Here is a 13,711-nt window from a genome sequence, read left to right on the forward strand (position 1 = left end):
GGGTCTCTGGTGGTCTCCAACCAACGCGTTTCGACCTAGAGGGTCTTACTCATGGTTCACCATGAGTAAGACCCTCTAGGTCGAAACGCGTTGGTTGGAGACCACCAGAGACCCCATCTGCCTGTATGTCCTTATCCATACTTTTTTCTGTTCTATTTTAAGAATTTACAATAAATGATGTATTTTTAACTGAAGTCCAGCGCTGGAGATTCCATTCTTTATTATGCAGATTGCTGGCGTGGCACAGGTTCAGCCTCGCGCTCCGGGATTCCGGAAGCCCGGAGCATGTTTCTACTGTGGTAAAGGAGGGCATTATGTTAACGTTTGCCCGGTACTACCTAAGAGGGTCACACCGGCGGAAAACTGTTAAGCTCAGAGGGTATGGAGGAGACCCAACTGAGCGTATGCATATCCTCCATGATGGTATCTCAATGTATGCTCCCTGCCAAGGTTATTATCGCTGGCAGAGAGCTACCTATATCAGTGTTTGTGGATAGCGGTTCCGCCACCAATCTCATAGATGAGGAGTTTGCACACACCGCCGGGTTTAAGATCGAAAAACTTCCTCACCCCATACAGGTGGTGACCATTAATGCTGTTCCCCTCCCTCAAGGGGAGATTACTGAGTTTGTGGCAGAGGTGAAACTCCACATTGGGGTCCTACATTCTAAGTCGGTTACATGTAGGGTCCTCCGTAATCTCCCAGCTCAAATGGTCCTGGGTTTTCCATGGCTGTCCAGGCACAAAACGGTAATTGATTGGAAAACTCAGGACATAGTACAATGGAGTGGTTTCTGCCAAGACAATTGCTTGGCCACATGTGTGTCTGCCGTGACGCCCAGCCTGCCGGAGGCTTTGCAGGATTTCGCGGATGTTTTCTCTGAGAAGGGTTGCTCAGAGCTGCCTCCACATAGAGCCTATGACTGTGCGATTAGGTTAAAACCCGGGGCCAAATTACCTAAGGCCAGGATGTTTAATATTTCTGGTCCTGAGAGACAAGCTCTGAAAGACTACATCGCGGAGAGTCTGAGCAAAGGTCACATCCGGCCTTCGTCCTCGCCTGTAGCCGCGGGGTTTTTCTTCATTAAGAAGAAAGATGGGGGGTTACGCCCGTGTCTGGATTTCCGAGAGTTAAACCAGATTACTATCCGTGATCCCTACCCAATGCCGTTGATCCCGGATTTGTTCAACCAGGTAACGGGGGCGAAATGGTTTTCCAAGCTGGACCTCAGGGGGGCGTATAACCTCATAAGGGTCCGTCAGGGGGATGAGTGGAAGACGGCGTTTAACACTCCTGAGGGTCATTTTGAGAGTCTGGTTATGCCGTTTGGGTTGACCACCGCGCCTGCCGTTTTCCAACATTTTATTAATGATGTATTTGCTCATGTCCTGGGGAGATTTGTGATTGTTTACCTGGATGATATCCTCATTTATTCTAGCGATCGGGACACTCATTTGGAGCATGTTAGGCAGGTGTTACAGTTGCTCCGGGAGAACCAGCTCTATGCTAAGCTGGAAAAATGTTTATTTTTTGTCCAGGAGTTGCCCTTTTTGGGATATATTGTGTCCGCAGCCGGTTTTAAAATGGACACCGCTAAGGTGCAAGCGGTGTTGCAATGGGAGAGGCCGGAGAGTCTGAAAGCACTCCAGCGGTTCCTTGGGTTTGCGAATTATTATAGGAAATTTATAAAACACTTTTCGACTGTCGCCAAACCGCTCACGGACATGACAAAAAAGGGTGCCGATCTGGCGAACTGGCCTGAGGTGGCTATACGTGCATTTGAGCGTCTGAAGAATAGTTTTGCTTCAGCCCCCATTCTGGTGCAACCAGATGTGTCTAAACCTTTTGTGGTAGAGGTTGATGCGTCGGAGGTGGGAGTGGGGGCAGTACTGTCTCAAGGCTCGTCCTTGAGCGAGATGCATCCATGCGCCTACTTCTCCAAGAAGCTGTCGCCGGCCGAACGGAATTATGATATCGGCAACAGGGAGTTGTTGGCCATCAAACTGGCTTTTGAGGAATGGCGACACTTCTTGGAGGGGGCGGCTCACCAGGTCACAGTTATCACCGACCATAAGAATCTGCTCTACCTGGAGTCGGCCAAGCGTCTGTCTCCTAGGCAGGCTCGCTGGGCATTGTTTTTTACTCGTTTCAATTTTCTTGTGACGTACCGTCCCGGGGCTAAAAACACCAAGGCGGATGCTTTGTCTAGGTGTTTTCCGGGGGGAGAACCTCGGGAAGAGCCGGTACCCATCCTCCAGAAAGGGGTAGTGGTCTCGGCTCTCACGACTGAGGTAGAGGCGGAGATTGCCGAGGCCCAAGAGGAGGTACCACCAGGTCTTCCCGCCAACAAATCATTTGTACCCCTGCATCTTCGGCTTAAGGTGTTGAAGGAACACCACGATTCGGTACTGGCTGGTCACCCAGGGGTGAAGGGCACCTTAGAGCTGGTATCGCGTCGTTTCTGGTGGCCCAAAATCCGGCAGGACGTGGTCTCGTACGTGGCAGCTTGCATCACGTGCGCTAGGGCTAAGTCACCCCGAACCCGTCCTGCTGGCACGCTACAGCCTCTGGGGGTACCCAATAGGCCATGGACAGAAATCTCCATGGATTTTATCACTGACTTGCCAGCCTCGGCAGGGAACACGGTCATCCTGGTGGTGGTTGACCGTTTTTCAAAGATGGCGCATTTTGTGGCGTTGTCTTCTTTGCCCAATGCTAAGACGTTGGCTCAGGTATTTGTGAAGGAGGTGGTCAGACTCCACGGAGTACCGTCTGACATAGTATCTGATAGGGGTATGCATTTTGTGGCGAGGTTTTGGAAAGCTTTTTGCTCAAGGTTGGGGATCAAGTTGTCACATTCATCGGCGTTTCATCCACAGTCTAATGGACAAACTGAGCGCATGAACCAAAATCTAGAACAGTATTTACGATGCTTTGTGTCCGACAACCAGGAGGAGTGGTCTACTTTCCTTCCTCTGGCCGAATTCGGATTAAATAATCACGGCCAAGAGTCATCAGGAGAGTCTCCATTCTTTTGTGTGTACGGTCAACATCCTCAGTTTTGTACCTTACGTCAGGGTGACTCCGGGGGTGTCCCGGAGGAGGATCAGCTAGGAGCCCAATTGTCATCAGTCTGGAGGCGGGTGAAACAGCGTTTGTTGAGCATGAGTGCCAGGTACAAACGGGTGGCTGACAGTAGACGCGTGCCAGGTCCGGACCTGTGTGTGGGTGAATGGGTGTGGTTAGCTACGAAGAACATAAAACTCAAAATCCCATCTTTAAAACTGGATCCAAGGTTTATTGGGCCTTTTAGGATTTCTGCCATCATTAACCCAGTGGCTTTTCGGTTGGAACTTCCTGCGGTGTACAGAATACATAACGTTTTTCACAGGGCTTTATTGAAAAAGGTGGTAGGCTTGGTGGACACGACGCCGATGCCACCTCCAGTCATGGTGGATGGCGAGTTAGAGTTCGAGGTCGCCAAGGTAGTGGACTCTCGAGTAGTACGCCGTACTCTTCAGTATTTGGTGCACTGGCGGGGGTATGGTCCAGAGGAGAGGTCTTGGGTTCCAGCCTCAGACATACATGCGGATCGGCTGGTCAGTTCTTTTCACCGTCGTCATCCGGACAAGCCGGGTCCTATGAGTCTTGAGGGCCCTGGGGTCCCTCGTAGAAGACGGGGTACTGTCATGTCGGACGCTGTTCACACCACAGCGTCCGGCAGGCAGAGGTAGTTCCACCTCCAGCCACTATAGCCTCAGTGGCGCCGGCTTGATCTTCAGGCTCTCGGGGGTTAATCCTGCTGGAGACCAGGTTGGAAGGTTAGTCACGCCCACGGTCTTTAAATAGTCATACTGGCATATGGGCGTCGCCGATTATAGCTTGTGTTTCATACCAAGTGGTTCCGGTCTGGAGTGGAGGTGTTCAAGAGAGAGAGATTCATATCTGGTGTCGTATGATCCGTCGTTATCCTTTCTCCTTCCCATATTTGTGTTTAGTTGTGCCCTGTTCACATTACTGTTTATTCCTGTTTGTGTGCGGCGCAGTGCAGTTTAAGTTCTCCCTGTCTGTCATTATTTGTGTGGGAGCTTTGGTGGTGTGACTCCTCACTGGGTGGAGGGTGGAGGGTTAAGTGCAGGGCTGAGCAGGAGATAAGGAAAGGTCGGAGGCTCAGGCATTTGCACCTTCAGCAAAAACCCTGGGTTGAGGGTCAGACAGGGTTTCCCCTAGTAAAAGGGACACCACAGGGGCCCCGGGTATTTCAGCCTTAGTTGAACTAAGCCCCCGTGACACCGTGGATATTGGTCCCCTCAGCCTAAAAATAGTAGCCTGCAGTTGCCCATAAAAGGCACATCTATTAGAGGCGCCAATATAACAATTGAAAGCTTGAAGATTGCGAAATTTTTCAAATTTTTTCCCAAACTCTGATATTTTCACAAATAAACACAAACAATATTGAGCTAAGTTTAAAACTAACAAAGTAAAATGTGTCACAAAAAAATGATCTCAGAATCGCTGGGATTCCTTGAAGCATTCCAGAGTTATTACCATATGAAATGACATGGTCAGAACTGAAAAAAATGGCCTTTCAGGAAGGTGAAAACAGGCTTCGGGGGGAAGGGGTTAAACTAATGAATGATAAACATAATAAAAGTAATAAAAAGAATAAAAATAGGATTATTTTGTATATTTGTTTCTTGTGTACTGTAAATTTACTTGTAATTCTATTATTTCATTGCTTTATCTCCATCTATAGATAGCTTAGTTCGTCTGATATAGTCGCAATCAGGTTTATTTTGCCAATACATGGATCTTTCCATTTGTTTCAGAACACTTTACAATTCTGCCATTTCTTTCATTTGTCTCCACAGCAAGGGAAATTCATTAGGCGACTCTTATTCATTTCCTCGCATTTTGCCTTATCTTCCAAAATAATTAAGTAATTGGAGAGGCTGTCAATTAAACAGTGATACTAATCAAAGCATAAAAGCTCCTTTAAGAAACAGTGGCTTTAAACAGATTTTCCAACATTGTCAGCATTGACTTCATTCATCCAATTGTCATACAATAGCGTGCTCCAGATGTTTATGTGTAATCAAGGCAACATTTGTAACATGGATGACCCTTTATATAGCAAAAAAGTGAAAAGAAGCCACCTATTATGTGTCCAAGCTGAATTCGACAAAAATGTGGCTTTTTTCATCATTAATTAACGCTAGCTTCTTTAATGAGGACACTGTCAAGGACAGTTAAGAAAATGACTACAAGTGTCCTTGGTAACTTGAATGTAGTACTGCTGAATTTACCTTACTTCCACTAAGTGTGACATAAATGTCAGTTTCTTTGAAGTGTAAGGAACAGCATTCTTTGGACTGATACAATCATAATAAATAGGAGAAGCATCTGTCATCTCAGAAAAAGAAACATATTACCATTTTTTTTTTTGGAAAATTAAAACATGACGTTCTTTATGGTAATTTTCATTGTATTCGGTGGTGCCATTGGGATTGTGTAACTGGATAAAGAAGCGCTATATGAATTAGCGCGGACGCAGAGGAAGCAATATAAAATGCGAGCGAATAAATTAGATCAATGAGAACAGAAGCAGTCTTACATGATTAAGCAAGGCTAGGAATGGTTCATCTCCACAAAAGGACTCAATGACAATAACATATTTCTAGTGTTAAATACAGTATTAATAGAAACAACTAGTCGCCTAGTCTCGAAAGATGGAATATAATAATGGATTCAATTACATCTCACTCAAGGATGCAACAGCGATTCATGTTGCCAGCAGGGAGGGTAGGTTTTATTAAGTGTGTTAAACTAAATAATATAAAGAAGTAGGTAGGAAATATAAGAATAATAATTAAACTGCGTAAGAAAATGAATGCATACATTTTCCTTAACTTTTATTTTTGTGAATAAAGATAAATATGGCTTTATTTTAATGTGGAACTTAAAATGATTTTTTTTTAATTTTTAAAGAAGGTTGTTTATAAAAAGAATTAAGGGCCTGTCACATTAAGCGATATCGCTATAACGTCACTGGTTTTTGTGACGTAGCAGCGATATTGCTAGCGATATCGCTATGTCTGATACTTACCTCCGACCGCTCCCCCGCTGGTTATCACTGATTGCGTGAGAACGTCCTGGACTGTTTCTCGTCGTCAGCTTCCTGCTGTGACGACGAGCGACGCATGGAGCCGGGCGGGAGAACGTCAGGATCGCCGCGTCTTGACAGGTAAGTAGCGACCCCCGACCCCTGCGATGTCGCTGGTGAGATCTGCCTGTGTGGCAGCTCACTAGCGACCACTTAGCGATGTACCAGTGATCCTGACCGCATCATATCGCTGGTCGGGATCGCTGGTACATCACTAAGTGTGACAGTACCTTTATGCTATGTGTAGTAAAATTCAATTATCACATATTTGAATGAATCCTCTGTGTTTGGTGACTGGTACTGCAGATTAGCCCTTATTCTCAAATGGGACTTTATAGAATGAGTTGCAGAAGCGGCGCAGCAAAGATACTCATGCAGAAAAATTGCAGTGATTGTGTAAACTATAAATGGGACTACATCGACACATTGTATTGCTTTTTGGGTATTCAGGGTCAAACATTGATGTATTTTCTTAAAGAGTGCTTCCGAGCGCCGCAATACGTGCTGCAGACCTCAATACAGTCACTGAGGTCAATGAATGAGGCACTGGACTCAGTGACTAGCTGGAAATTTGATGCACAATGTTTATTTGTCTTTACCGGTGCAGCCAAAACTCTGGGACCGATGCAATGGCAGAAAGCCAGAGCAATTTAATCTGCATTGAGTATGATTGCCATGCACAGACACTTACATGCCTTGGCATGCTATCAATGAGGTCATTAATGGTCAGAGCGAAGTACTGTAATGCGCATGTGGCAGGAGAGGCCAAAGAACCCCAATGACCCAGAAGTAAAGTTGAGACATGCGCTTTACAGCACTTTGCTCTGCCCTCAGGACAAACATTGGGACAAATAAGCTTTTTATTGGTACTTATTGAAACATACGGTATAAAACTTTTGAATTGCTTTTTACTCCATTTTTAAGATGGGAAAAGATATCAAAGCAATTTTGCCATTGTTTTTCTGGTGTTTTGGTGATCACTGTTAAGTATATACAGTAAGGAGCAAAATGTTAACAAAGTTTTGAACTTTTGACTTTCAGTCTCCATATCTCATTATCCACTTCTGCTTTGAACTTGAGATTGCCATCATGCTATAGAGTAGAAGCTAGGACCAAAATGAAAAGTCTGCAGTCAATCTGTGTGACTGATGACTTATGAATCCTCCCAGCACCTTCACTGTGTGTTGCAGGGATTTGCCGGTTTCTTAGCCAGGACCTGCAGCTACGTATGTGTTATGCATACTCCCAGCCATTGCCTGACTAGTGGGAGCAGCTTCGCTCCATACACTGAATTTAGCCACTTCCAGTCATAGGGGTGGCACTGGCACAGGTTTCGTCACTGCTCTGTGGATAGAGAGCGATGACGGTAACCGCACCCCCAGCATTGACTGACAGCAGACTCAGCATTAGAGTCGACTGTCAGTGCCTGGGCACAGTTACAGCTATTGCTCACTATAAACAGAGTAGTTACTGAAACCGTGCCAGTGCCATCCCCATGACTAGAAGCTGAAGGCTGCTGGGGAGAATAAAGTTAATTTATTCCCTGCAGCGGGGCTCTCAGTGCCGGCACCCATATGTGGGGCAGGAAAATGGGTTCTAATCCTGTATAACACATCTTCTTACTTTCTCAGTAAAATTCTTTGTAATCATCTCTTTATACAACTCACATAATCATGTAAATCAAGCAAAATTGCTAGATCTTGACCCAATATACTCTAATTGTCTGCAGTTTCTGTATACATTTGCAATAAGAGTAATAAATGGTGTTTTTCATGTGAAGTTAATCCTTCCGAGCTCTCGAAGTTGATGACTTGTTGACTTGAATGTTTCATTGTGTTTGAATAACTATGTTTATGACAAGTACAAGATCTATGTCAGAATAGAAGTGAATGCGTTTGACAAAAATGTAGTGAGATTTCTTAGCTATTTGCCACCAATGAGAGAAATGCCTTCAATGTCTGTCACAGGAGTCCACACACAGTATTACATTGACCTTTTGCTCTGTGGTAGTTAAGAAGCACAGACTTGTGGAATTCAATACCTTGGTTCCAATAGTAATACATGGAATCATGGAAATGTCTTTCTAGACTACGTTAATCGGGTTATTATTTTACATAGGTGTGCAACGGTGGTGGATAAAAGGGAAATCTGTCTTAACATTTGTGTCACACACAATATAAATTATATCCATCTTAGTACTTGTTTCACTACAGGAAAAGGAAACTACAGATGTGTTCAGCATTATCAGCACCCCTGAATGTTAAGTACATCAGGTAAAATAATGTTTAGTGAAACTGTTTGGGTTTATGTAAATTCATAGCCACAGACAAGTATAATATTCAAAAATAATTAAAAAAAAACCTGTCAGGAAAAAGAATACAAAATTGAAAACAATGCCAGGATATGATTAAGGAAAAAGCATGCTGTAAAGGGAAAAAGAGTGCACATGTAAAGCGTCCGAGCGTGGTAGTCGTGGTGAGCTGTTGTTCCTACACGCTATGGCACCCCACAAAAAAATCGTGTCCCATTGTGATGTTAGGTGTGGGGTGCATCACACTCACTTGAGGGTCGTAGGTCTTCGCTGATTCCAGACTTACATCTTCTGGAACCATCACATGTAACCCAGAGGACACTAAGTCCTGCAGGTGTGATGTGCCCAATGGCTCTGACACCAGTCTCGAGGTCTCGAGCTCAACTGACTGATCCACAGGGAAGCGTTATATGGCAATTCTCTGACCTAAGTGATAGCCATATGTTGTCCCTAGCAGGCCACTGCACTTGACCTCAACAGTGAACTTGCTTATCTTTTCATCTACTACGACTCACTTCAATCAGGAAGTGCTTCCCCTTTTGTTGTCGCTATTGCCCTCCTATCTGTGGGCCTGTACCTATCATTAACTATTCCTTATAATATATCAATAACAGCCTTTTTCCTTTAATCTATAAACCACTTACTCCTATTTTCTATAATGGGATTCCCGCATTAACCTCACTATTCTACACATATCACAGTACATAAGGAATATATACATACACATAAATGCATTAAAAAATGCATAACACTATTCGGGTATGTTCCCACGTAGTTTTTAGTCTCTGTGGATTTTGTAGAGAAAACCGCAGGAAATCCACAGGACAAAGTGCTGCGGTTTTTCTGCGGATTATCTGCGGATTATCTGCGTTTTTTCTGCGGTTTTGCCCTGCGGTTTTACACCTCATAATGGATGAGGTGTAAAACCGCAGCGTTTCTGCACCAAACAATTGACATGCTGCGGATTGTAAACCGCAGCAAAACCGCGCGGAAAAAAACGCAGCATGTGCACAGCTTTTTTTTTATTTCCATAGGAAATAAAGGTACTGTACAACGCAGCAAAATCTGCTGCGTTTCTGCAGAGCCAAAAACGCTGCGGAAACGCAACAGAATCCGCAGCGTGTGCACATACCCTTCATGTTACACATATGCATATGGCTGTTGTCTTCAGGGCAGGAACGGGGTAGACAATCCACTTCCTCTGACACATATAGGAAAAAACCCTAATAGAACAGAGTGAAATGGCAACCACTTGTGCTCACCTGAGAAGGTTGTATGGGACACAAGTATTGTAAGAATCTCAGATACCAGCTGTAGCTGATCCATGTTGGGTGAATAAGTCCATCAGATGAACTTCATTAAATAGTGATAAAAAGGTTCTTTATTTTCACTACATGTTTTAATACCGGCAAAAGGTTAGAAAAACAAAACAAAACTAATATTCACCTCAAAGATCACCTTTCCGGCCACCTCTGCTGCTCACACTCCCCCATATATCTCTACGCATGTGTATCATCAGGTTGCAATATCATGATGTCGCAACATTTGCCACAACTTTATGACATGCATGCTCAGGGACATTACTGGCCTGGTAAAGGCCAAAAATCCTGGACTAGCGTGAAGATGCCTTGGGTTTCATCACACAGTGGCAGTAAGGAGAGGCACCAAAGACAATACGGGCGACAGGGAGCAGGTTATTAAGTTGTTTTGGGTTTGTTTGTTTTTTTTACATTTTATGTTTATTATGCTCTGGGGTCTAGAGAGACACCATGCCTTAGAAGGGACATTCAATTCATAGAGAATAAATTCGCTGCAAAATGAATTTACAGGTAAAACCTGCTCAATTTGGCGAATTTGAATCTTGACAGATCCACTCCTCTCTAGTGAAAAGTATTGCCCAATACATACCTTCCAAAGTATGCTCTGACATATGTCACTGCATATAATGGCATACACCTCTGTAGACTCCAATTGAAACAAACATATACCATGTAATACATGGATTTTGCAGGATGCTTCAGAGCAAAATAGTGTTGTCTACTACATGTTTCTATACAAGATATACCCAAGTATACCACTGTGAACAGTCTCAAAAAAGGTCAAAAAGATGCTCTTTTGACTTAAGGTACTGTCACACTTAGCGATGTACCAGCGATCCCAACCAGCGATATGACGCGGTCAGGATCGCTGGTACATCGCTAAGTGGTCGCTAGTGAGCTGCCACACAGGCAGATCTCACCAGTGACATCGCTGGGGACGGGGGTCGCTACTTACCTGTCAGACGAGGTGATCCTGACGTTCTCCCGCCCGGCTCCACGTGTCGCTCGTCGTCACAGCAGGAAGCACCGCAGGAAGCTGACGACGAGAAACAGTCCTGAACGTTCTCGCGCGATCAGCGATAACCAGCGGGGGGGCCGGTCATAGGTAAGTATCAGACACAGTGATATCGCTAGCAATATCGCTATAATGTCACTAGTTATAGCGATATTGCTAGCGATATCTCTTAGTGTGACATGCCCTTTAGGGTATGTTTCCACAGTCAGTAAACGCTGCGGATTGGACGCTGCGTACAGCCGCAGCATCCAATCCGCAGCGGCCAGATGTTACAGCATAGTGGAAGGGATTTTATGAAATCCCATCACCATTAGGCGTTCAGGGACGCCTCCAGCTTCCCTGCCTAACCGGATATGCGGCGCGTCTTTCTAGACCGCAGCATGTCTATTTATCTTGTGGAGACGCTCAGTCTCCGCAAGATATGTATCACCGTTGTATGTATAGGATGTGGTGATTCCGCATGATTCAATGAACACATGCAGAATCACCATGCGTACAAAAGCGCTGCCAATACTGACCATGGAAACATACCCTTATGTAGTGTGAATGTAGATTGATGAATACACTTAGTATGTACACCAGAAGCCATTCATGCCATGCACACCATTTGAACAGACCCTTACACATAGGCTTACAGAATGTGGGCTAAATTGCACATTGCTCTTCAGATTTGACCATTTTTATATTTTTCCATAAGGTAAAATGTTCACAATATTGCAAACTGTAAGCTGTATTGCTTTAGAAATGGAATTGTAATATCTATGCTCTAAATATGTAGCAGGATAGAATTAAGTAAGTCTAATAAAAAAAAACGTAGGCCACATTTACATGACAGTGGAAACAAAAAAGCGCCATAACATGCAAACACGAAATATGAATAATGAATTGCATTACTGCATTAGAAGTATGAAAAATTGAGAAAGTTTAGTACATAAAATGGCCAATTTTATGGGTACCTGGAAGCCACGGTAAGGCATTTCTCATTTTCCAGAACCCTATCTATGCTAATCCTCACTAAGACTGAAGTCCTCATCTGAATGGGAACCTATGAAAAATCCTCTGTTTAGACTTAAGTCTATATCTCTGTGGAAGGGTGGTGGCCCTGCTTTAATTAAAAATGCCTGCGGCTAACAGGTCAGAGTGCTCAGTCAGAAGGTTAGTGAATACAGACTTCAAAAACTGACCGTCACATCCAAGCATAAGCATAGTGTGAACAGGTGCTTAACCTAGAGTCACCAACTCATACAGTATACACTGTTTTTTATGTCTATTTACATGACAGTGTCCTGCTTAGTATCTTATATCAGGTTTGGAAGACAAAACAAATCAGGAGTTGGCCCAAAATACAGAAGGCTCAGAAGATAAAATATTGTTATTTTTCATGTTCTGTACTTATGTTCTACTCCTTGTTTTAGAGTGACCCAATTCTTGTTATTAAGCTTACACATTGTGTCATTGTACTACATTGTTTTGTTTTTTTCTTTGATTTTTTATGCAATTTTTTATAATTCTATTATCTATGGAACTTATACTAATAAAAAGGAGCAGCACTCAAAAAAAATCTAAACATCAGTATAAATGAACCCATGTGACTCATAAAGACAAGTCCTAATGTAAAAGCAGTATTATATTCTGCAAATTGTGAGCTTTGTCTGACATCTAGAGGTTGCTTGTAAAACTGACATAAGAAAAGCAACTCCAAAAAGTAGATCAATTAGTCTAAATATAGAGAGTTTTACAACATCTAAAATTGCATACAGTGAAACTTATCGAAAAAAAACACTTTATTTATAAGATTACGTCCTCATCTAAACCAGATTTTGTGTGACAGATTTTTAGTTCTAGACAGGAAATACACAATACCCTTCATCTTTGAGAAGACAACCTCTTTTGAAGATCATTTTTCAACGCTATATTTGGTGGTTTTCTCAAAAATGAGATGGCACGATTTTAATGAATTCATTTGAATTTATTCATTTGAATTAGCTTTTTAATTAATTTCAAATTAATACTGCATGATCATACCATATGATCCGGATCCCGTGAGACAGTCCTGAATATCCGGAGCTGTCCTGTTCTAGGAGGTCAGGAATATGTCTCAACTTCAACTGAATCTGTGTTTGCAGACCACAAATATGGTTGAATATCATGGAGGAGGAAAAGCCAAAAAAGCCTTTTTTCCATATTTGTGATACAATATACATATATTTATTCCGCAGTAATTTATATGTACTTAAAAAACAGCACCAAAAAATAGTACAATTTCTCTCACATAATACAAGGCTGGATCTAGCCACATCAGTAAAAATACAAAGTTATTGCTTCTGAAAGACTGAGAGGGAAAACCCACTCCAAAATAGTCCGGTCTTTAAAGAGGTTTTCTCCTTCAATCTTCCATACAACATGAGTGTAATAAAAATATAAAAATCAGCATTACTCACCTTTTGCTGCTCCAGTCTTTCCTTACAGGCTGCAATGGTGACATCATGTCTGTAGCACAAGTGAGCACTGCAGCCAATCACAGTGATTGACTGCAGCAGTTACAAGATCTGCTGACATGATGTCACAGTTGCAACTTGTAAACAAAGACAGGAGGAGTGACATGGAGCCAGCCCTAGAGCAGTGGAAGGTGAGTACTCCTCTACTGCAGCCTTCAACCGGTTGTGATATACCAGCTTCGGATATGAATTCAGATTCCTGGACCACGGTATGAATTACCTGTATGACGGACTCCTCGCCAGAGACTGACTACACCTGAATAAACCTGGGAAACACACATTCACCAGAAGACTTGCTACGCTCATCAGGAGGGAGTTAAACTAGAAGAGGGGATGGGAAGAAAGACATTAGACTCGAACATGAAGCCAAACAAATTAAAGCTGCCAAAAAGGAAACAGAGAAG

The 13,711-nt window shown here is 43.3% G+C and overlaps 1 protein-coding gene across 1 annotated transcript in view; it reads right to left on the reverse strand.

Moving 5' to 3' along the window:
- VGLL2 (vestigial like family member 2) overlaps positions 1-13,344 on the reverse strand; it is a 328,223-nt gene extending 314,879 nt beyond the window's left edge. The window contains exon 1 of the mRNA XM_073575946.1: positions 13,251-13,344. Coding sequence (XP_073432047.1) covers positions 13,251-13,297 — 47 coding nt within the window. The 5' untranslated portion in view covers positions 13,298-13,344. The remainder of the gene's footprint in view (positions 1-13,250) is intronic.
- Between the last annotated feature and the right edge of the window lie 367 nt (positions 13,345-13,711).

Source organism: Dendrobates tinctorius, unplaced genomic scaffold (genome assembly GCF_039654945.1).
Source record: "Dendrobates tinctorius isolate UK_male_01 unplaced genomic scaffold, ASM3965494v1 ptg000046l, whole genome shotgun sequence".
In the NCBI taxonomy this organism is placed as follows: domain Eukaryota; kingdom Metazoa; phylum Chordata; class Amphibia; order Anura; family Dendrobatidae; genus Dendrobates; species Dendrobates tinctorius.